Source organism: Daphnia pulicaria, chromosome 5 (assembly GCF_021234035.1).
Source record: "Daphnia pulicaria isolate SC F1-1A chromosome 5, SC_F0-13Bv2, whole genome shotgun sequence".
NCBI classification, from domain to species: Eukaryota; Metazoa; Arthropoda; class Branchiopoda; order Diplostraca; family Daphniidae; genus Daphnia; species Daphnia pulicaria.
The window spans coordinates 3836159-3860369 of record NC_060917.1 but is presented as its reverse complement, the minus strand read 5'-3'; the positions used below and the strand labels follow the sequence as shown (position 1 = coordinate 3860369).

The 24211-nt window shown below is 42.3% G+C and overlaps 2 protein-coding genes and 1 long non-coding RNA gene across 5 annotated transcripts in view; 2 read left to right on the top strand and 1 right to left on the bottom strand.

The window, feature by feature from the left end:
- LOC124341473 overlaps positions 1-24211 on the top strand; it is a 172030-nt gene that overhangs the window by 57301 nt on the left and 90518 nt on the right. The gene's annotated exons all lie outside the window — the stretch shown is intronic.
- Positions 448-21380, top strand: LOC124341034 (uncharacterized protein DDB_G0271670-like). The gene is made up of 2 exons (XM_046793922.1): positions 448-1459; positions 18553-21380. The coding sequence occupies exons 1-2, from the start codon at positions 659-661 to the stop codon at positions 19285-19287; spliced, it is 1536 nt and encodes a 511-aa protein (XP_046649878.1). The 5' UTR covers positions 448-658; the 3' UTR covers positions 19288-21380.
- Positions 21173-24180, bottom strand: LOC124341061 (adenine DNA glycosylase-like). The gene is made up of 9 exons (XM_046793967.1): positions 23845-24180; positions 23375-23562; positions 23194-23288; positions 23058-23120; positions 22917-22950; positions 22517-22724; positions 22399-22447; positions 22167-22303; positions 21173-22085 (listed from the first exon to the last, which is right to left on the bottom strand). The coding sequence occupies exons 1-9, from the start codon at positions 24059-24061 to the stop codon at positions 21616-21618; spliced, it is 1461 nt and encodes a 486-aa protein (XP_046649923.1). The 5' UTR covers positions 24062-24180; the 3' UTR covers positions 21173-21615.

Sequence of the window (24211 nt, the reverse complement as noted above, 5' to 3'; positions counted from 1 at the left end):
TCCATGATGGCGGCTAAAAAAATGTATGGGGAATGGGTAAGAAAAAAGAGACAAAATGGCCGTCGCGCGAATTTCATATGACCTTCAGTGGGGGTGCAAAAGAGGGGGTGACCACCCCTTTTGTATAACCGGGCTAATCAATTTGCACAACCCACTTTATTCAACACCCATCTCGCTCAAGAAATTTAATCACGAAATAATTACAAAAGAAAAATTCAATTACATGTAATGAAATAATATTAACAGTCCAAAAAAAAAAAAAAAAACACTAAAGAAAAACACTGGGTAAAAAGGATAGCTCCCGGCGGTATCGGGAGGAGAGAAAGGGAGGCAAAGCGGGAGGTGACTTTTCAAGTCGACTTGGCAACCAAGAGGTAGGAGAGAAAAGAGCGCCAGACCCGCCAGTAGGTATTTTATACACAGAGTACCCGCCAACAACCATCGAGAGTCAGTCGAGTCCGACAAGCGTGCGGGCAAGGTCGCTAGATAGACCGCATGCAACTTTTCTGATTGAAAAATTCAACAGTTTTCACGTTGGCCTGTCGAAGAAAAAGCCAAATTGTTTAAGCATAACATTTCGTGTCGATAAACTTGTGTGTGTTTCGAGACTCTTTTGATCGTAAATGTTCGTTCCGAGTGCGTCACTGTCGGATGCAAGATGATGGCGACCAGCAGTTGTGACGGCAGTGTCATGCATTCATGGAAGGATTTAGTGAAAGTGAATGGCAGTTTTTACTGCAACTTGTCAAGTGCCGAAAACGAATTAGAACCACCGTCGCCCCCACCGTCGCCACCACCGTCGCCACCGCCATCGCCCCCATTAACACAAACATTTAGCGCAACAGAGCTGGCCACGTTTCATCACCACCATACCAACTGGATGACTAAGAATGAGCCGATTTATGTCAACAGTCATTCCAACGTTCACTTGTCTAACGGCAGCAATCGAACCATTTTGCGCATTGGCGACCAAATAATCCGCCAACCGTCGCCGGTCGATGTGGAATCGTCCGATTTTTCCACTTCATCCGGAGCATCTTGTCACACCATCAAATTGGTGATTGGCGAGCCGTTGAGTTTGGACACGTCCGAGTATGTCTCGTGGGACGGAAGCCAAACTGAGGCCCAGTCAGCAGCCAGTGCTGACGACGACGACGATGAAGATGAAGAAGAAGAAGAAGATAGCGGATCGGATGAAGTTCATCTTCCGGACGATTGCCGGCCGCTTCTTCCGCCAACGTCGCCCCTTCGACCGCACTCGGCCATCGACGACGAGTTGACTCATTCCTGCTGCCGGTTCTTTGACCAGCGTCAACAGAAACTTTCCTCCTCTTTTGTCTCCACTACGTGGAACCCGGCGATCACGCCGGAAGCTGCCACTTTGGATGCCGCTGAATCGGCCGTCAAATCCCCAGTCCCCGGGCTCAACGCCAAGATGGAGCACCTGCGCATGGAAATCGTAAGTCCCCCCTCCATTTCCTTATAAATCCGTTATTGTGTGATCCAGCGCAAACATGTTCTCTGGCACCACTGCAGTGCAAATGACCTTTTTTAACTGAAATCCGAACAACACACACACACACAGGATGTTAGTACCAGTAAAAGGATCAAGTCCATGTCCTTCCGCTGTTTTTCGTAGTTTGGAGGAAACCTAGAAACCTAATTCTTAAGACGAAATCGATATAGGGCCTCTTAGGAATTTCCAAACACAAAAACCCTTTACGGCCATTTTTGAAGCCTCCCTTATTTAATTTTTCTTGTGTGTGCGCGCGCGTAATTTAAACGAAAAAAGAAAAGAAAAAAGGTAGACCGATTAGTCAGTGACTATAGGACGTAAAGATAAGGTTGAACGCCGCCACTGAACCGTTTGGACGCCCAAACTAACGAACTGTTGAGGCGCTCGGATGAGTTTTTTTTTTGCACGAGCAGATCTAATCCTTTTTATCTATTTTATATTAACTTGTTTTTTTTTTTCTCCTTCATTTTCTCCTGTTTTCTTCCGCATTTTTCCCCCATCTTTCTTTTTGTGTTGTTTATGAACCGCACGGTTCGTCTCTGTCGATTGTTGGCGGGGGCCATCGTGAAGCGATGCTCGTAAAAGGAAGATGACCACGAAAAGCGCTGGCATGGCTCCGCGGATGTTTCAAAGTTGTGTAATGCGCATTGTAAGGAATTTTGACGTTTTTCTCTTGCTCTTTTCTTGTTGTTGGCGATGTTGTTGTTGGATGTTGTTTGCCCATGTTGTTCGCTAGCGGATTCGGAGTTTACCTTCTGGCGAAATGGCCGTAGACACAGACGACAGGAATTTTTATTCGTGTATAAAACATATCGAAATAATTATTTAACTAGTTGAATCCAGCAACCAGTTAGGTAATAGCTGGCGAGAGAATGAAAATTAAAGGAATGAGAAAAAGAAAGAAACAAGAAACGTTCATTATTGCCGATAGTTTTTTTGGAGTGAATTGCATTGCCTTATTCTGATCGTATTCCCAATGTCGAGAGAAAGGTCGTCTCCCTCATCGCGTACCGCCGTTCTCCAGCAGAGAGCCCATGGTGCAATTACGTATAAGAACTTATCTCATCCCAGACTGTATAACTCGCTAACGGATTAAAGCGACGCCGCATCGTTTCTTTATTTACGATCATTTCTTTTCTTCCCTTTTAGTATTATTACTATTCCATTTGGGTGTGTTCTGACTCTCTCGTCGCAGGGCTTGACCCCCACCACAGCTTTGGGAACCAACAAATAAAAACAAATTAAAAAAATCAAAACGAAAAAGAAAAAAATTGGTTTAGTGAATAACCCGCGTGTGTGTGTTATTCAACTAAAATTGTAACTGGTGAACGAAAATGGCAAAAACGGCGCGAGTTCTTCTGCCGGAATAACAGATTTATGGGAATCGTATATATTTTTAAATGCTTTATGTGTAAGCAAATGCCTTTTTTCTCCCTCGCTCTGCTGTTTTTTAGTTTTAGCGTTCATCATCCAGACTCGAAAAAGAGATAAAACAAATAACAAAAAAAAAAAACAGAAAATAGAAACACCCTCACGCAACCAAGGACGAGTCGAGAGAACTGGTTAATATCGTGTAAATCGTTTGCTTGTGAACCACAGGGCCTGGTTTATTTTTTCTCGGTCTGGGAGGGCGAGAGTCTCTCTCTCGTTCGTGATTAATCGGCCGAGTCGAATCGGGTCCGACGAAAAGACCTCACGCTTCGTCAAACAATGGAACCATAAGGAGTCATCTACTTGTGTGTGTGTGTTTGTTGCATCTGCACTTTATGTGCTTTTTTTCTACTCGGGAAATCGTGAACGCAAGTAAAAGTTGATGATGGGGAAACAGAGGGGCGATAACAGTCAGTTTGTTTCGAGCATTCAAATTCGAATGGGCGCCATTGCAGCATTAAAAAGAAAGTGATTAATGGCATTTTCAAATTGTTGATATTGACTTTTCCCTTTTTTGAAACAAACAAACAATAGGACAAGTATATGTATAGCTAGTACATTGGGGATAGATTCGGAAACATCCGGACACACTTTCTCCTCCTCATCTCAGGAGCCAAAAGTTGTTGGGTTTGTCCAGAAAGACAAAGAGGACGTGGAAGCGGATGGAAAAAACATTTCGGTTCAATACTCTTGCTTGCCATGAACGTGGGTACCGTAGAGAATCGAACTTGGTGTATAAATCTGTACGGTGTATACGTACGCTGTTAATGATGGGAGAAAAAAAGAAACGGAAGAGAAGAAGAAAAAAAAGAGAGAGGAGCCAAATAAAAACCCAAAAAGAAACAACAACACAACAACAATCTAATGAAGCGTTGTCTGACTAGATGCCCTCCGCTGTGGCTACACGCATTACACAATCGAATGCGCACCGGGTGCGATGCCGTTTGCGTCCCGAAACGTTTTTTTTTCCAGATTCATCCATGAAAATTCTAGAAATATATTATTCCGTCTTTTTGCCTCCCCGACAAACAAAATATGAATGAAGAATCAAAAGCAAAAAGAAGAAGAAGAAATAATCAGAGAAAAAGAAAAGAGAGAATAATAAAACTAAACTTGGCACAACCTTCCTCGGCCGGAATTTATCCCGTTACTCCGTTAGGTAGAAGGAAGAAGAAAAAAACGAAAGCGCCTACGGCCACCTTGGTCACGCGTCCGGGACGCCTGATGGCCACGTATTCGGTCGCAAGAAGAAGACGAATAGGAAGGAAAAGAGTAAAGAAAAACTTAAAAAAAAACGAAACCAAAGAGCTGAACACGTTAGACTGAGAGGGTGATGCTCTCGCGATCCCAGGCGAGCTCACAACACATGCATACTTACAACCCGCTTATTTACTCCATTTGTTGGTCTTCTTTTTGTTGAGAAAGAAAAATTTATTTATTTTTTCTTTCTCAGCAGACTGAAAAGAGAGCGGGAGAAAAGTAACAAATGACTTGAATAAGAAAAAAAAAAATCACCATAATATAAGGAGAGAAGTGCGCGCCCGAGACTCACACGGCAACCAACCCTTATCTCTCTTTCTACCTATGTATAGCCTTATTATGTAGTACTGCTGTGTATAGTATACATCACAAGTGAAGCAAAGAGAACTCCGGCATTCTTTTATTCTCACGAGTTCCGCACGGCTGCTCAGGTAAACAGAAAAATAAGACGACGACGACCAGCAGGAAAATACCCGAGAAGGCCAGCAACTTCTGGCAGAGAGAATAAAATATACGAATGGCGTCACGCGAAAGAGAAAAGAGATTCGATGCAAAGAGGAAAAGCAAACGCGCTGTGGGTATATAAATACATCTGCTTAGCTATAATTGTCTTGGGCAGACGCAGGGTATTTCGCAGTGTGTCGAGTTGCGTCTTTAAAAGGACCGTCCCACTTGGCTTCGAAACGGAAATCTGAGCCCGTATTCTTTTCTTTCTCCTCCCAATAGCTCAAACAAAACCGAATAAGCGGAGACGGCCAAAAGTTGAAAAATGGGCGATAAATAAACAAACACCGTGCATAAGGCACAGGGAACCACACCTCGTCGCTCTCGTGCCGTGGAAACTTGTTGAGAAAAATGCCATCTCAGATTGCCTTTTTGCTTAGAGTCTATAGCCTATATGCACCAGGATGGCGCTGGCCGGACGGCGACGCCGAGGACGGCCTCGCCATTTGGTCGATGACGCCAGCGAACAACAGGAGGTAATACGGCCTGACGGAATCATTCGAGAGGGCGCCAAGTGATGCTAAAAGAGTTCCATGTTGGCGTTTCCTCTTATAGTGTCCTCAATTTCCCCAGAAAAAAAAAAAGATTTCAAAATTTTTAATTTCTTTTTTTTTTTTTAAATATTCTCTTTTGTCGTTTTTGCACGTCGCCTTTCAAAAACATCCAACAGCTTCCGCTGGCCGCCTCGTCTGGCGACGTCTATTAGCTTTTGTGTAGCTAATACGTATTTTTTTAATGACAGCACATTCATATTCCACCGTGCGCAATAGTTTTCTCGGGTTGTTTAACAAATAACCAGCGAGAAGTCAACACTTCCGGCTCGGTTTTGTCGAGTTTTGGGAACGGCAGGGCAGCAATAACGCAAAGGTCTACGAGATGATTTGACTTTTTTTCTTGACTCTACAAAGTACGGTTATAATATACAACTCTTGTGTGTGTGTGTGTATGTGTGCATGTATTATACTACCCGGCCGTTTCGAGTGAAAGAGACCACGACTTTGCAATCGTGTCACCATCCCGTTTTCTCTGTTTCTTTGTTTTCTTGCCCCCGAAGAATGAAATGAAAAAGGACCCCGTAGCTGAGCTGGTAGATGGGTCAGAAATAAGAGGAAACGAAGCCAAGAAGGATGGCAACTTTCATTTGATTGTTGACGCCGTTCGAACAGGTCGACTGAAAATCGAGCATGATGGGTCCTAAACTGGTGTGTGTGTTGTCTATACTGGGGGGGGACGTCACGCAACGCCAAGACTTGACTTCAAACAAGTGATGCAACTCGTTGGAAATCAGAGCGACTTTTGGTTAAATTATGTGAAGATGCGTTAGTCATCTGCAGCACCCTCCTTTTTTTCTCGAAAATTTGTGTCATTCATTCGTTTCGTGCATATCGACAAAGTCGAATTCCGACTGGCATTTTTATTTTTTTTTCGAGTTTATTTTTTTAATGTCACATATTTTCGTTGGAGACGGGGTCCACCCGTTCGGCTCGCCTTTGATCTTTTTTAACCACAATGATTTGAAAAGAGAACCAAATCGAAAGAGAAAAAAACCCTTAAAGAGTCGAGAGATAGTAGATATACATTCAGACTTATATAGACGAGTTTTTAGGGCGGGGTGGTGTGTCTGCGGGGTTGTTCTTTGTCGTACCTCGTACGGGAAAGTATTCCAATAAGTGCGTACATGTTTTATATCTCGGGTATTCACATGACCTACTGAGATAAGGGAGAAATCCTTCATTCCACGTCTGCATAGATTAAAAACTGTGAGCGGTAGCTAAACGAGCGTCGGTAATATAAAAAACTTGTAGCCAAACTAAATTATTCAACCCTTCTAAAAATAAACCCCAACAATCAATTTGTTTCTCTTTCCCCCAACTATTTCTGTTTCGGCTTTTTCTAAAATAGAGCCATTCGACCGGTTCTGACGATCGTCGTCTGTCATTCTTTTTATTTATTCCGTGTCGTTTGAAGAGAAATTTTGTTAGTTTTAAAAAAATATATATAAACCATCAAGACTTCCTTGAAAGAGTTTCCGCCCGAAACGCCGAGATAACCCGTTTAGCCGTTCCAGTTATTCGTCTTCCTTTGACAAGAGAAATGACGTTTCGGGAGTCTAATAAAAATTAAAACCAGAACTGATTTATTGGGTCCCCATTTTTTAATGTCCCTTCTCTCTGATTTATAATGAGTACAGAACAGAATAGAATAAAATGACAAGTGCAAGCAGCAGTCAAAAAGAATAAAGGGCAGTCACGGCATACAAGTAATTGGTTCTCTCATTCGTTGACACACAAACCAAAATTAAAAGGCGTTACACTTTATTTGCATTTCTTGTTGATTTCCAAAGGGCCCAAAAAAACGAACAAGATTTTCTGGCGCTTCTATTGCGTCAGTGTCGCGACTCCCTAATAAAAAAGTAAACCGGGTGTATTGTTGTTTGTTCTTTTCTTTTTTCAACAACAAACAAAAATACATCCGTGTGTTCTAAAAACATCCGTTCTACAGTCGAGAAATTTGCCTTAAAAGTCGTAAACATAAGAAATACGAAAACAAACACATAAAAACGAGAGAGACAGACCTTGGAATATTAAACTAAATATCTATTTCTATAGACAGGACTATTTTCTCTCCTCTTTTAATGTGAAGCTGCTGCTGCGCGGTGTTATTCCGAGAGTGAAGCTCGCCGGCGTACCTCATTTTCGGATGACAGTCACGCGCACGCTCGCAACCAGTAACACGCACTCTCTCGCGACGACCTTGGCTCCTGCATGTACATCGGTAGCGCAAAAAAAAAAATGTTAATCTGCTGCACTATTACTTGCACACGGGATTCTCATTAGACGCATTTCATTTCTACTTATCCGGTGAAATCTTTCTCCATTTTCAGTGCGGGGTAAAGACATTTGGCTCGGGCACGTTCGCTGACGCAACTGGTCGCTATGGAGCGTGCGTGAGTCGAGCGGACGAGCAATTCCCTTTCATTCTTTTGTGATCTCTTCATTTGCACAACTTCGACTTTTGTGGAAGAGAATGCAACTATTTAAATTCAGACTCTGCCGTCGTTCCACTTTCCGTCCATCCCAAAGGAGAAATGTCTAGTGAAGAATATAAAGATTAAACAAATGGTCGGGTTCGTTGAGTTCTAGTAGCTTAATTGCTCTGACGACCAACAAACACATTGCCCAGAATACAAATAGCAGCCACGTTGACAGCAAAATAATAATACATAGGACGAGAGCATTCTTCATGTTATTTCTTTTCCATCTTCCTTGACCTTTTTGGATGTTTTACTTCTTGCGCTTTTCTTCGCTCCGCAACAAAGCGCTCACGTGCAGCGGTGGCGGCTTCATTTGCGGGTTTGGAAAAAAGAAAAAGAAAAAGAAAAGACAATGGAGAGAACGTGGATACAAACACACACAAGTCTCAAATTCGCGTATAGCATGATGAGTGGGTTTTAGATGTTCGGGGTCACCGTGGCAAGGCGGTGATCTCTCTCTCTCACTATCTATCTATCTAATATCCTTTGCTATATATCTATCTGTCTCTCTCTCTCTTTTTCACCGCAAAACTCCTCTTGCATACAATAGTGCAATCAATCCGGTTTCTTCTTCTTTTTTCTCGCTCCCCATTTTTTCTTATTTTTTGTTACGTTGCAAACTGGATGGGTCTTCTCTTTGGCTTAACGACTTAACGAGTCATCTCTCGTGTCCCGATTTTTAACGACCAGACTCTCTGGCTGTCCTAATCATACCCAGCATGCCTCTTCTCTGCAAAATGATGAGAGCCAAGAAAGTATCTCAGCCCCCAAAAGCTTAAATACTTTTACAAGACGAAAAATGGGCCAATCGTCGACCGACATAGAGATTCGAGATCTAGATATGCTACTACGGGTATTTTGGCTGTAGAGACTATCTTTCTCCCGCAATGTCCCACTGATTGCCATTAAATCATGACGGACGATTTTTAAGACTTTTGTTTGGCCACCTTTTTATTAGTTTGCTTTTGTTGTGTGCATGTTTTTTTTTCTTCTTCTTCTTTTTCTACTTGGCCGTCACGTAAACGTCTGAAAGAGAAAAATGACCGTAGGATTGGAGAGGCGGTTAGAAACGGTTGATGGTTTCGAGGTTGTAATTTGGCTCTCTCGCCAGCATTAACGTGGAGGCTGACTCATTTGCTGCTGGACAGACGAACGACTCGATCGAATCGGCCCGAATAATTTCTCTTTTGATCGCATGAATAGCCTCGCGCGGTGGAACAAATAATAAACGGCCGACAAATCGCCCTGGCACACATCCGTAAGAATCGACCGTGTCCGTGTTTTACGAACGGCGAGCACGACAGGGCCGCCTACCTGCTCTCGCGATTGATGGAATGAATGGGCCAGCTAAAGGCGCGAAGAAAAACGTTACAACAGGTGGTGCATGCCAACTTGCAACGGCCTGTTCCCCCCTCTGATTGTCAGAGTTACCTGACGCTCTTAAATGTCTCGGCAGTTCCTAGTCTCGACTCGTAAACGGTTCAGTCAGCGCCCCCAACGGCCGTGTAAGGCCCAGCTGGAAGTCTCTTGCCACCTCCTCAATTGGCTCAATCCGTTTTCGTGTCCTGTTTGGGGAGCCCCCATCACGAAATCAAAATGTACGAAACAAAAAGCCAGTGCGCAAACAAAACTCGATGAATGCGTATGCAACAACAAAACGAAAAAGAAAATACCCCCCAAAAGAAAATCAGGTGACGTTGCTGCTGGAAGGGATTTTTATATATTTTTTTTTTTGTTTTCGTGAGCCGAGCAAACACATCGTGAACCCCCCGACGGAATGGCCCCGATGCAGCAAACGACCCAGATGGTAGTAGCGCCGTTGAACGGGAACGGGGCCAAGAGTGGGGCAAGGACGCTCAGCTGTTGTTCTTATGTACATGCTAGCGCTCTCTTATAACACGACTCGTCGTCGTGCATCTCTCTCTCTTTTCTCATAACTTTTTTCTTCTTCACAAAAATCTCCATGTGCCCGCTTGGTGGGAAACAACCGGTCTTCAAGCAACAACCGGTTCTTTCCATCTCTTTTTTTTTGTTTAATTCCTTTTTGCTCTGTTATGTGTGTGTGCGGGAGAGTTTGGTTATTTTTTTTGTGCGCCTCTCCTTTCAAATCTACACAACTCTCACGAGCCATTCATCAGTTCGCCTTGACTATGGAGCGCTAAGTGTCACGAAGCATCTCTAGTGCTAGATCTTCATCGCAGGCCCCCCTCCCTGAGTCTCTTTTTCAACTCGGTTCAAGATATATCTCGCCCTTTCCAGTCCCGCATGGCTGTACATTTTGAAACTAACACGTCTTAAAGAGAGCTGTTGTGGCTCGCCTATTATATTTTTTCGACAATGTTGATCCCTTCTTATCGCAAAATGTCTTGCGCAAGAAGAGTGTGTGTGTTCAACCTTCAATCATGAATATAAAGGATGGATATATTTGCTGTGTATATGCCACACGCAAACAACGTAGCAAACAAAAAAATGTTTTTAAACCAGAGAATATCCTTGCCACTTGGCAAGGACTTGGAGATGGTATGATGATGACGGTGAGAATTATTACGAATTCCATGTTTTTTTCCAGCGAACTGATTGAACATCGGGGAGGAGTTTCTTTGTTACGTAGAATCCTGCCAAACAGGAAATTCCGACCCAGAGTTGTTTTTCTTTTTTTCTCGGCTAATGGCATTGATGTAGCAATCAAAAGCTAAGAAAATGAAACAAAAGAAAGAAAAAGGGCTAGCTCCACCGTGGGTGCTGGGTCAAACAAAAAAATTGAATATTAACATGTACGAAAATATTTATGTGCACACGCCCTTACACATACTAGTTTTTTGCTTATTTCAAATTACGTATGCAAAAATGTTTTTTTTTTCTTTCGAATGTTTGGTAATTATCCAAACGGTTCAAGCGTCTTTTTTGGGGAGAGATTCTTTGTCAAATTTCACGTTTTCCCGTTCAATTTTAGTATGCAAGTCATAACTCTTGGACGTAATATTTCTGTCATCCTTAAAGCTACCAGGTATACACGCTAAAGTAAAACGGAGAAAGAATAGTGGGAGCAAAAAAAAAATAATAATTCTTTGGAAAATTGAATAACAGAGCTATACGGTACATTAGCAAGTGGATGGTGGATGAAGAAACACCGCAGATTGATAGAGGATAGCGAGGTAATCAACTTCCGAGTCGTGTTAGTTGCACGTATGTATGTAGAACCCTCTCCCCCCAAATTTTCCAAACGAAAATTCAACCTGAAAGTAGTCACATGGTACAATACCGTCAAACCATAAACAATTTCCTTATTGCCCCTTTTTGTCCTCACACCACACGTCGTATCCGCCATCACTTTTCTTTTTTATTTATTTGGAAAACGAGTGTCGTCGTCACGGGGTGGAAACTCTGGGATGTCGGGACAAGGTGACGCAAGGATATCCCCTCATCGCTCAAAGTTCACGTAGGAAGCGGCCACTACATGACGTTGAATACGTTTGTGTCTATTGGCTTTTGTTGCGTCCCGTTTTTCCTTGTTGAATCGCCGGAGAAAGAGAGAGAGAGAGAGAGTCATAAATAAAATCACACGGAATCAGTACATGTATACACGATCGGGAATAGTCACGAGCCGACAGGGGGGAGAAGATAGGAGAGAAGAGGGAAAGTTTTGTGGAAAAAATCTCAACAAAATACGCAAAGCACGACATAAAGGCATAGGAAAAAGTAACTAACCGATAAATATCACGGCGACTTTCAAGAGTCTAAGGCATAGTAAATAACTTTCACCGGGATGGCGCACGGCGCCGCCGCCGTATCTTCTCTTCGGAGGAGTTTGGTCGGGACCCGATCGTCGTCGTCTTCCGACGATGATACCCGGCCCGCCCCGGACTTTTGGTCGGAGAGAGATGACTATCTCTCACGCAGAAGGCGGTGGCAAAAAGATGTAGTAGTAGTAGTGGCCCTCATTATTCCTGGTTTCCTATGTGTGGTAACTATACACACACAGTAGTGTGTATTGTAAAAAGCGTGAGGCGCCAAAGGCAAAACCATAATAACAAAGACGAAAGAATCCGAAATAAAAAAGGCGTGTGTGGGTTAAGGTGTATGTAATACGCAATTTTTATAGAGGACGAGATCTCTCAAGAGTAAAGGACATTTTCGACACGATGTTCTTTTTTCTTCTCGTTCAAGTGAAAGTTATTGTTGTGTGTCCTGCGGTATTATTTCTAGACTCGAATCGAACGCCCCAATATGGAATCGCCTCATTTATTCGTATATGGACGTTGGCTTAATTTGAGTCAAGGGGGAGTCGACAGCGGACAATTAACACGAAAACTGCCATGCCACAATGACTGACCGAAATCCAGATCTCTTTGTTTCGTGTACATCGAAGTATGATACTTAAAATTTAAATGGGAGTATACACAAAGCACCCTAGTGCAGGTTATAGAAACAAATAAAAGTAATTATTTTTCAGATCGCCATTTGTAGGCAGTCGAGATCTACTTTCAACTTGACTCCTTGACTTTGTAATTTTTGTTTTAAATGGCCTCTAGGTGTTGGAAAGTTGGCCACCATTTCGACGACTGTAACAGTAATAAATGCAAGCTATATCTGTTTGCGAGTTGGACTTTCGAAAATATGTCAGAAGATATTTTCGAGACTGACTGACAGACAGACAGACAGACGTCTAGGTACTAAAATAGTCGGCAAAAAGCATCGGGGAATAATATTTTGATAAAACGGAATCGGTAGAAGCGCTAGGCCTAAATTCGGAGTTAGTCGCGACCAAAACCAACTTTCGCTTTCCTTTTCATTCCAGTTCCTGGTCGGATTATTGTCGGAACGACGAAAAAGGAAGAAAACGATAATAATCGATTCCACAACTTGTTTCTAAATTTTTCCAACCCAAGAGGTGCAACTCCCTCTTTGATTTATGTCCAAACAACAGGGTAGATGTATACGCCATTATGACGAAACACTCGCTGGCTTCCACCCTCTCCCTTTTTTTATTTCAGGGTCGCTCTCTTGTATCCATTTTGATGGCACAGGTACGACGGTATAACATTGTTGTACCCCTTTCTCCGCTGGAAACTCTCTCCGAAAAGGGGAAGGCAAAGAATTTTTCTTGAATCCCGATGGTTCTAAACGTATAATTGATCTTTGGTTGAATGTGTATATAGAGGCAAAGAAAGGAAACATTTAAGAAAAGACGAAATGGATAGGGAAAGCCAAGCGATGCGAAGCTTTTGAATAAATAGTTGGGAAGAAGGAAAAAAAGGGTGAAAGAGAAATAGTTCCGTTGAACTATTAAAGAGGATAATAATTTATAGAGGTGGGCTGAATCGAAGAGGTGCTCCGTTGTCTTGTTCAACACCATCCTCACGATTCTTTTTTCGACTTTCACTGCTTACAACCATTCATAAGCTAATGAACAGCTACAAACTAACAAACTGGTGTGTGTAGTATATGTATAGTATGTTCTCACCGAACAACATCCTTTTTTTAAAAAATGTTATCCAACTTTTCGTTGGATCGCATCAAATTTTTTCTCCCTCTCACCCACCCTTTTATTCCTGGATATGACGTGGGTGTTTCGTGTTTTTTTTCTTTGTAATTTGGTGCCTGTCGTGTCGCACCACGTGTGAGCTTATCTCATTATTATCAACTTGGTTCTTTCACCTGAAAAGTTTTTTTTTTCCAAATTTCCAGAATTTACATATTTTCTTGTATTCGTGTCATTTGAATCTTCTTTTACTTTATCAAATCCTCTTTATTTATTTTTTTCCTCTTTCGAAATTCATCCGTGCCAGCTGCTTGTTTCAGCGACTTTCTAACGGCCGATATCAATGCCATTCAAATCAAGAAGATTGGGTCGTCAACGCACTGCTCGGTTGGTGGTTACCTAAACTTGAAAGTTGGTTCGAAACAGGATTTCGTACTGATTGTTCGTTTTGATTTCTTATATTCCCCGTATTATCGGACACGGCTGCTCGCTGTGGCTTCGCTCATTGGGTCGCCACACTATAATAAGGACAGCGACAAAAAGGCATCAAAGAATAGGCGCATCAAATCCAATCCGACTCTGAATTAACTTGCCTCCGTTGTTCCGCACGTCCATCAAAACGTTCCAACACGTCGAAAGAAAAGTAGTAACCCAAATTTTTTCAAAACGAAATTTTATTTTCTCCCTCCTTTAAATTTATTCGACTTTTTTTTTTTTTAAATATTTTTGACTGACAATTCCCACCCAAACTGGCGGAAGGAAAGTCGTGAAACGAACGCAGCTGTTGCAGTTCTTGTGCATAGATATAGAACTTTACACCAACTTTTACTCTTCGAATAAAGATAACAACTTTACAATACGAAAAAAAAAAAAACGGCTGACCGCACTTAACTCACGTTTTCAACATGGCTGAAATATCGTGTCCATCATTTCGCTTCCCCCCTATATATATATATGACTATGTGGTTTTCTTGTGTAAAACCCACATAAAACGAGGCACTGGGAATGAAATAAACTTCACTGATGACGAGTTACCGTTACAGCCTTACAGTTGCGTCGGCCGCGTCCAACGGTGCACCACTATTACACATTCTACTTGGGAAGTCGATTGAACAGCGAAAGGACAAAATACAAAAGAAAAAGAGAGAGAGAGAGAGAAAAAAAAGGAATAATAATAATAATAATAATAACCATCTATCCAGTTACAATTTTCGATCGGGTGGTGTTGCGGCTTGAGAGAGCTGAACACGTTAAAAAGTGAATGGAGGTTATCGACAATCGACGATGCGCTGAAAGTTTTCACACCCTTGAGATTTGCACAAGTAGCAACCGCTCTTTCATCCGAATCCTTGCGGTTTTTAACTTCAAGTTCTTCCCACTTGTTTATTTGAATACTTCCTATTTTTTCCGTCGCCCCGTGAAGTAAAATTGAAGTGAAAAAGCATTTCGCCACGTCTCGTTTCGCTGTCAAATTTAAGTGAACTGGGTACGACTTTATTATTTCAGGACTCCGATTATTGACACCACGCTTCGACTGCTCGTGCAACTGTAAATCTATTGTGTGTACACAATGACAGCAGCAGTTGCTATATAATATCCGTGTGTATAAAGGCGCGATGCATTACTTGTTTCTCTTGCATCATTATTGATGTCCTCCCTGCCGCCGCCGATCGCGGTCTCCTGTAGCGACCCAACGGATAACGTACCGTTTCATGAATGGCGTTTCAAAAAATAAAAAGCGGGACCCAACAAAAAAACAAAATTCTAAATTGAATGAGGAAGGATAATAAAGAAGCCATAGGCAACTTTCTATGACTCGCGATATTTTCTGTGAATACCCTTCCGAGTATTTTCCGCTTCAACAATCGCGTGCTGCAATGGCTGCTGACACTGAGATAATATCTGATTTCTATGCCGTCATAATATGTCGTCATCCTAGGGAATGATTGCTTTGTTTCTTTGCTCTTTTATTTTCCAATTTTTTTTTTAGACTGGAGAGGGGAAGATTAGGGTGACGACAACCTTTTGTTCGCGACAAATGCACTTTCTCGTATCGCTTCGCAACGTACGCTATACCACCTGAGAGTCAGGCACCTTTATTTCTTCTTTTATGGTTGCCCGATCAAAAGGGAAGGAAAAAGTGAAAATGACTCGCGTCCTTTATAGAATTAGCGGTAATGCATGTTGACTACCAATTCACGGACGAGTCGGGAATATGACAGGAGGACCATTATCTGGATTTGAATGAATAAGCTCGTGCAATTCGGAAGGACATGTAAAAAAGAACAAGTAGAGAAATCCCTGAAATCAAAAGATTTCGCTTTTCCTTCTCTCTCTATATAGTCTCTAATTCTTCTTCGCTATAGGCGTTACGCTGCCATTTCATATAAACAACACCCCCACGTTGGCGGAAGGAGTTGTTACCGAGTTAAAAATAAAGAGAAACTTACAGTTATATATTTCAAGTGTCTTTTCGCCGTCGAAAAATTATAGGCAGAGTCATCAGCAATGCCCGGGCGCGCGCGCGCCAGCGATGCGTTGCGAATCAAAATTGACCTTCTGAGAGTTTTATATCAAAGTCTTGACAGCAAACCTCCTCCCTCCCCCCGCTTGCCCATTAATTAAGTGCTGTGGGGGGCACACCTGCAATCCATCACGAAGGAGCGGGAACGTGACGGGGGAGCGAACTCGAAGAAAATGTCCTTACTTAAAAAGCGCAATCGCCCATCGTCTATAATGAGTAATGCGCCCGACCGATGTTGAAATTCTAAATCAAGCAATCAGAATAACATTAAAAGGCGCGATGACAACACTCCCAGCTGGCCCTTGACTCGTATACATTGTTTTTGTTTTGTTCTTTTTCTTTCCCGGAAGTGTTGTCTGGTTTCATCTATAATCAAGCAGTTGACTCACGTCATTGAGTCGTTGACCCACCACGGAGAGCTATAGCGTCTGATCGATCTTTATCACGATTTTTCTTCCACATCTTTTTTCGGTCAGTAATGATTACTTCTCTATCCCAAACGCTATATTCTTACATGCCGGCAAAGGGCCAGCATTGCCTTATGATCAGCTCTTCTTCACACGCCATTCGTAAATGTGAATAGATCCCTGCCGACCTCACACCGCCAGCGTCGAGTGCTGGCTAGCTGTATCATTGATTTACGAAATAGACAAGTCCCATCATCAAGAACCAGGAAGGCTTTAGATGTTTTCTTTTTTTTCTTGTTCACGTTGTTTCTCTTTTCGATCGAGAGAGAAAGAAAAAATGTTTTTAGAAACGTTTCCAGCGGCTGCCGCTATAGGCCGATAATTGGATTGTAAGGTATAGACATTGCTTTTTTCACGTTGGAAAAACACGACGGCTCAAATATCAGAGAAACTAAATACGCTAGATTTTCTTGCATAGTTGCATTATCGAGCTGTTCAGCACTAGTAGGTGCTCCTAAGTCGATTTGGGTCGCTTCGGTGGCCGGCAAGCCAAAAAAGAAAGAAATACCCGATCGAAATTGCGCAGCTCGCCGGCCCTCGTTGGCACTTGGCCTGAGTGCCAATATTTTTCCATCTTCCTGGGTCTCGAGCCTACTAACATAGGCAACTTTTAGCGTTTATGTCCCGCACCGCTGCCCACCTCGTATGTCATCATTTCTCGACTGGGCACAAAAAGCTTCTCCCTTCCGATGCGGAGCTAGGAGACCCACTGCGAATCCAACGAATACGGTCAGGGTGAAAGCGGTACGACCACCGGCCTGGTAAACCAACAAAACAAAAAAACAAAAAAATGTTTGTTTCCTCTGAACTTTCAGAAATCGTCGTTCGTGTATATCTAAGGATTCCCTGACATCTTTTTTCTTTTTCTTTCTTTCTTAGTTTTCTTCATTCTTCCAAACATTAGTATAGATCCATTTCCTGTTTCTATTCTTTTGTTTTCTCTTCTCTGACATTTGATTGCGGGTCTCGTTGTCATTGTCGAGAAAGCTCGGCAGTGCTGCTCCATGATATACAAGTAGACCCACAGCGCATCAAGTGACAGCAGTGAATTCTCTCTTGTAGCTCGTAGCTACGGAAATGTAGAACGGTGATCTACCGTAGTAGTACTTTACTGTAACGCACACATTCATCATCTGGTCTGTGTGTGTGTGTGTGTGTGACTACATATAAAAACAGCGATGAGAGTGTATGCATTTCTCATAGCGACCGAGAGAGCCATGTGGCGATCAAACGATGAGAGAGAGTGAGAGAGAATAAGGGGGTTGATGGGCTGACGTCACCCCAAAATCTGTTTCTTCCCTCAGTTTCTCTTTTTGTTTCTCTCGCCGGCTGATGGCATGCGAACCATTCGACGACAGCGGCACGATGACGAACGGAACGCCGAAGAGAAAACACTTGGCTTTTTTGATAGCTCTGGAATAACTATAACGACAGCCCTACATCTAACGAGAGACACTCGACAAATAAGCGAATGCACGTGTAAGAATGGTGACCATCAAGTGGGTGGGCTGGTGGTTTCTCCAACAATCAAGATGTCAACCGAAAAATAAGAAAAATAAGGGGAAACAAAAAAAGAATGCCGACAAATGCGAGCGGGACGTGCGGTTGTATATAATCAAGAACCGGGATACATAAGTTTGTCAGAAACACAAGAAGCTTAGACAAGGTAGAGGAAGGAAAATGCTCCAAAACACAATACACTTAAAGTTAAGGTGAGCGAACAATGCGTTGAGTGGGAGAGAGAGCCGTGATGAATAAAACCCGTTGCGCGTGTTTTCTATGAATATAAATCCTTACATTTATGGAAAAGTTTTTGAAAAAGAAATGGAAACAATTCTAATAATAATATGCTGCTTGTCACATACCACCAAGTCTTTAGAACGGATCGACTCCGGTTGTGCTGGCCTTCGTGATCCGCGCATCAGGCCAAAACAATCTCTCTCTTTCGGGCAAGCGCCGTGATATTTTTTGAGGGGGATAAAAATTCCACGAAAAAGGCCAATCAAAATGTCGACCCTGCCCGCCAAGTGCGCAGCACACACACACGGAACATACTGCTAGTATACATAATGCATCGACTGATTGTTATGAAAAAAAAAAATCTTTTCTTTTCTATTTTTTTTATCTACTCTAATTGACAATTCCGATGCACACGATATTATCCTGTAACGAAACTATGCGATTTGTCAAGTCAACAAAAAACTCACTTATCTTTTACCACATCTCCGAAAACGGGAAAAAAACGGTTTGGCCCGTTGTAGATTTAACGAACCATTAATAATATGAAATCCAGTTGGAAATTCTCCCAATTAATTAAATTTATATTTGTTGCAGGTGTCTTTGGTGAACCAAGACGACGCTCTGTTCCGTCAACTGCTGGCGCTCAACACTTCGATCCACCAACTGCGGAGCCAGTCGCTGCAGCGTCGGGCTCGGACCTTGTCCAGCAACCGCTCGCGGAGTCAACTCTCCCCGACGCTGAGTGCCTCTCTGGCCTCTCTGACCTCGCTGACGTCCTTGTCAGATGGAGAGGACGCTGAAGTGGAAGGCGATGACAGCGAACCGGACCCGAAAAATGTTATCATCGGAGCTGGACAGTCGGTGACGCAACGTCAAACCATCACCGTCGTCGGCCAGACTGCATCAAACAACAACAAACCGGTTGCTCCGCAACAACAAACGCAGCTGACTCGAAAACGGGTGTCTTATCCACCGAAATCACGGAACAGGAGCAACTCGCAGCTTTCCCGCTGCTCGTTCAACTCGTCATCTTCATCCTCGTCGTCGTCATCATCGACTTCATCCTCCTCGGGCGGATCGCCGACCTGGTCCTTGTCCAGCGCCGACGCCAAGGCGATCGTCAAGGGCGTCAAAACGCCCCGCTCGCCGCACTCGAGCTTTTATTCGCGATCGCCGACCAAGAATCCGCAGCTGTCGACTAATAACAAGCAACGGTCGTCGGCCAACAATAAGCACGCCGACCTCCTGATGGTGTTCCACAAGCGCCAGGGCTCCTACGATTCCGGCTGTCAAGGCTCGGAGCCGTCGGACGCTGAAGTCTTTGTCTGACGGCCGATAATGGGCGACGGCTCCACTGTGACTGTGCAGCGTAAATTATAGATCGTCGCTCGTCGCCCCACATATCCCATTTTTGTTGACGACGCTTTCTTCGCCGGGAAGAAGGCCGAGTGAGAGGACAACAACAAAAAAAGAAAACAGAAAATAAGAAAACATGACGTTTCTCCATGTTGAATGAAAAGTGCCGTTTTTCATATGTAACATTTGTGTCAGATGAGAAAATTGAGATCGAGTGAGCCGTACATGCTCTCCCATCTGGTGTCGATTCGAACGCGTCCCAATTGCAGACTGGAGATGTTGAGATATCCCCCCCAAAAAGGACCAGCCACCCACTGGTAGACCTTGCGTTTTTTTGGCGAATGGAGCGTGCGTAGGTGTCTTCGTTAAAGGCAAGGCCCATCAGGAGCCGCACCTCCTCTCATTTCTTTTTTTTTTTTTGTGTACGTTGGAAACAACTTAACCCAGATTGCTGATTGGGATAACATCACAAACCGGCACGATCGCCCGTTTATTTACTCTTAGCCTATGCTCTATACCGACAACAGTCTGTCCGACTGGCATTGATTGGACACCGTCGCCTCTCCTTCTTTTCTTATATATTCTATTATATTTCTTCCCGGCGAACCCTCCTCCTTTTCATCCGCGCTATTATTTCCAGAGTCAAAAACTGTACAGTTATTTACCGCCGTTTGGGGGCTGGTTGCATCGTGCGCCAAGCCAGCTGCACGGAGTTTAGAAAGAAAACAAAATATTGTATCTGTAGATGAAAACGAGGCAAAACCCACAAATGTGGGTCATGTTTCGCCGAGGCAATTAAGCAGTTTGTTCTTCAAAAAGATTTAACAGAAAAAAAAATGAGGTCCCTTATTTTCATCTTGATGTTTAAAAGAATTAAATTCCATTTTGTTTTCTTTCTTAGATGAAATAAAAACTATTTACTATAAAGGTATGGATGTGGTCCTCTGTGACTCGACTTAATGAATAGCATTGAATTAGTCGAATTTTATTCATTCGTGTACAGCAATTCTACATTTCAACATGTTCCCTCTGTGTGTCCGTGCTGTGTGTGATGCGACCAGCTCCCGAGTTCATTCGTTAAGAGCTTTTTAAAAAATGTTGCGGCCAGAAATATTATATGGTTATATCACTTGGACGAAATATGTAACTGGACATTTGGCTAGTAAGGGAACGGGTTTTTTTTTTCTTTCTTCTTTCTTTGCTCTATTGTTCTTTTTTTATTATTTTATCCGTGTAGACGCGAACGGTTGGTATTAGCTCATCATAAATATTTTTATTTTTTATTGCCCGTTTTCTGTCCCTACCAAAACAAGGGCCTCGTTCCTCGTTAAATATGGGGGGATTTAAGGCGTGATGATAATCAATACAGCAAAGTCATCGTCGATTAAGGGGTGCAAGATAATCATTGATGAGAGGTGACTTGTACAAAGCGTAAATTATAATCAGAAATCAACCCAGTATACTGCTTGAAATCTTTTTGATGGGTGATGATTCCAGGGCCTTCTTCTTCTCAAGAATTCCTTTCCTTTGCGGCTCGCTCCAATCGGCTCAGGAGAACCGGAATGAATGCTCCTCACTCTCTGCGTTACATCTTTTCATTTTATTTTATTTTATTTTTTTTTTCGTTATTTTGTAAGTCATCGCTCACTCGCAAAATTCCTAGACCAATTCATCATCTGTCCTTCTCTTCTTCTTCTACCTCCTTCATCACCGGTTCGATTCACGCCTTGTCGACTTCGTCAGAAACAATCCGATCGTGAATTTTCCTCATTCATCAATGGCAATGGGTGGGACGATACCGGAGATTCGCTCGTGAGTCTTGCCGACCTCCTTATTTTTGCCTTTCCTTTTTTTTTTAAACTTTGATCTTATCCCAATTCATCCTCCCCTATCTCTCTAATGGTAAAAAAAAAAAAAATGAAATGAAAATAGAATAAAAAAAAAAAAAGGAACAAATCTTTGTATATCTGCGTGATCTCGGACGATTAAAGAACGAAACAGCACACCCTGTGCATGATGAATATGTACGCGCCGTGGAATAAAAAAAAATCAAATAATAGACAAAACAAAAAAAAATAAGAAAAAAAAAACATTTTTAGTTGTGTGAATCGCGATTCTTTTGGTTACTACCACCACTTGCTATTGTGATATGTGTTGCAGTGTTGTAATCTTTCGTGAGGAGATCATCACGAGCAATTAATTCAAATTGTATCCTCCGCTCCTCGCCCAACTCCCAACTCCCTTTATTCTTAATACACATTTTACGCCTTCACTTGAATTGTTCTTTTCCAACGTCATTTTCTATTCGGTCTGACTGTTCTTGAAGTACGACTGCAACGTCATCTGTTTCTTGGAGACGGTTCCGGTCTCCTTTGATTTCGTTTTCCGCTTCAACGACGAGCTGCTGCCACTACCGTCCACGTTCTGGGTGAAGGCGCGGAAGACTTTCTTCATAGCGGTGGAGATGGCTGCTCCGGCAATCTGACGGGCGTTCAGCCACCTGAAGCCTTGGTAGTGGTCAGGCAAGGATACGACATTGTCTTTGGCGTTTTCACACGCTCTGACCGCAACACGGTAGAGACCGTACGTTTGGGATATGTGAGAAAATTGATGGAAAACATCTGCCACGTACTGGCAGCGTTCGATGGTCCGCCCGGTCAGCAGTCCTTTCGATTGGTCCAGCGCTGCAGTCAGTTCGCTGCTCTCGTCCAAGTCATCGCTCCACTGATGGGAGGGAAAACTGGGAAACTCCCACAGGTTGGCGAGTAAACCTGACAGCAACGAAATATAAAAAAGAAAACGATTTGTTCCACTCGAGTCGCGTTACTGAAGTATGGCAGCGTCTGTCTCACCGTTGACTGGTCTTTGCCACAGTAAATACTCATTACTATCTGATTCATTTGTTGGGCGCTCAACAATCAAGACGATATTTCGGGCGATTTTGGCTGCTGTTTTCTTGGCTTTCCGAGGATAATTGGTCACCCCATCCCTGGAACACAATAATAATAATAAAATTGGTCGTCGTGCATTCGTGCTTTACTGGGCAACAGATGCAGATAAATTATGATTATTGTGTTTTCTTACTTCAAAATCCAAGGCTGGTCGATCGGCAGACACAATAAGCAATCAGGAACTGAAATGTCAAAAAAGATTTGTACTTAAATAGAAAAGGATAAAAGAATAAATATAACAAATGTGTTACCATCTTCGATGTCTGTGGGACCTACTGCTTCTTTTTGGTTTGATCTCTTGTAGGCACGACACATTAAACTAATAGGGCAAGACTGACAAAGAGGAGACTTTGGAGTGCATACGGTCGCCCCCAACTCCATCATGCCTTGGTTGAAATCTCCTGGTCTTTCCGGATCCACCATTTCATTAGACAACTTCCATATGACATCAACCACACTCTGAAATTACGGTTAAATCAAAATAATATTCATAAATTCAGGTCTTGTAGGATTGTACCTATTTTCGGTTTTATTAGTAATTAAAAAAGCAGCCAAAGTTTATAGTTTATAGACGTATTTTTTTTAAATCAGTTTTATTCGTAGAAAGTTTTTTTTATGGAAAGTGGATGAAAGCGGAATTAATGTACTTGCCTTTTTACTGGTGTCTGCACCAATTGAACACAACCTGAAATATTTAAAGTAAAGTGAGCGCATTTAAGAAAAGTTCTGACGCATACATATGCAATAGCTTGTCTACACAGCAAACCTAGTATTACATAATTTAAATTTTACCTAGTAATCACCCTTATAACATTTCCATCAACTAAGCCCACACGTTCGTTGAAAGCTATAGACCTAGGAGAAACTCTGATATTATACCGTAAACCATAAAAATGATTTTTAAAAGCTTTTTTTTAGAGATACTGACCCAATTGCAGCAGCTGTGTATGGTCCAACATCCGGTAACTGTTTCTGCAACTGTTCAGCTTTCTGAGGCATTGTACCATCCATCTCGTGAACAACCTATTGGTAAACAGAAAATATATATGTATAGAATATGAGAGAAGCTAAATATTTATAAGTCATTCTTCCGCGGAAATAGTTCCTACTTTGCATGCTGCTTCATGAAGACGCTTTCCTCTGGAATAGTAACCCAACCCTGACCATAGAGTATTCACTTCTTCCAAAGTTGCTTTAGATAAAGCTGTAAGATCTGGCCACTTTTCAATCCACTTTGAGTAGTAAGACTTGACTGTGGCTACTTGGGTTTGCTGAAGCATGATTTCCGAGACCAACACTGCGCACGTTTTGGCAATAACACATAAAAATCGTTAAAATCAAATATTTACTGCGCGCGTTGAACCATTTAATCATTCAATAATAACCAAATATAATAAACTGCAAGACACAAATATGTTATAATTAACCACTGAATTGATGTACTATCACTACATACAATTTTGAATTACTAAGTGACAAAGCATTAAACAGAAAATCTTAATGAGTATTTGGAATATCACATTTTGGATTTCAAATGTTGTTATAAGCTCTAGTATAAAAGGTAATGCAATTATGGTACCTGAATAGCCTCTGATGTTAGGATCTATATGCTTAGCTAAATCTCTCCATTGAAGATCTCGCTTGTTAATATCGTACCAGTTGATTAGTTTTTCTCTTAGGTTTCTTATTTCTTCCTCTAATAAAGCATGATGGTGATTTCTTAAAGTTTCGGAATTTTCTATTTCCACGGTTTCAGTTTTAAGACAGGATTTTACTTGAGAACGAAGTCGTTTCATTTTAAGAATCTATTTTCTAAACTTTATGTTCCAACTTTTTCTTCAGTATATTTCTTAGTTCTCACGACTTCAATGTTTTGATTTTGAACTTGACTGACATTGTGACATGTAGACGAATGAACCGCGCAACTTTCAAAACAAAAACGCGTA

Excerpts from the sequence above, each read along its gene's own strand:
- LOC124341034 (XM_046793922.1), top strand. The coding sequence starts at position 659 with ATGATGGCGACCAGCAGTTGTGACGGCAGTGTCATGCATTCATGGAAG. Across the intron at positions 1,460-18,552 it reads AGCACCTGCGCATGGAAATC|GTGTCTTTGGTGAACCAAGA; the intron begins GTAAGTCCCCCC and ends TATTTGTTGCAG.
- LOC124341061 (XM_046793967.1), bottom strand. The coding sequence starts at position 24,061 with ATGAAACGACTTCGTTCTCAAGTAAAATCCTGTCTTAAAACTGAAACC. Across the intron at positions 23,289-23,374 it reads TTCATGAAGCAGCATGCAAA|GTTGTTCACGAGATGGATGG; the intron begins GTAGGAACTATT and ends GTTTACCAATAG. Across the intron at positions 23,121-23,193 it reads TACACAGCTGCTGCAATTGG|GTCTATAGCTTTCAACGAAC; the intron begins GTCAGTATCTCT and ends AGTTTCTCCTAG.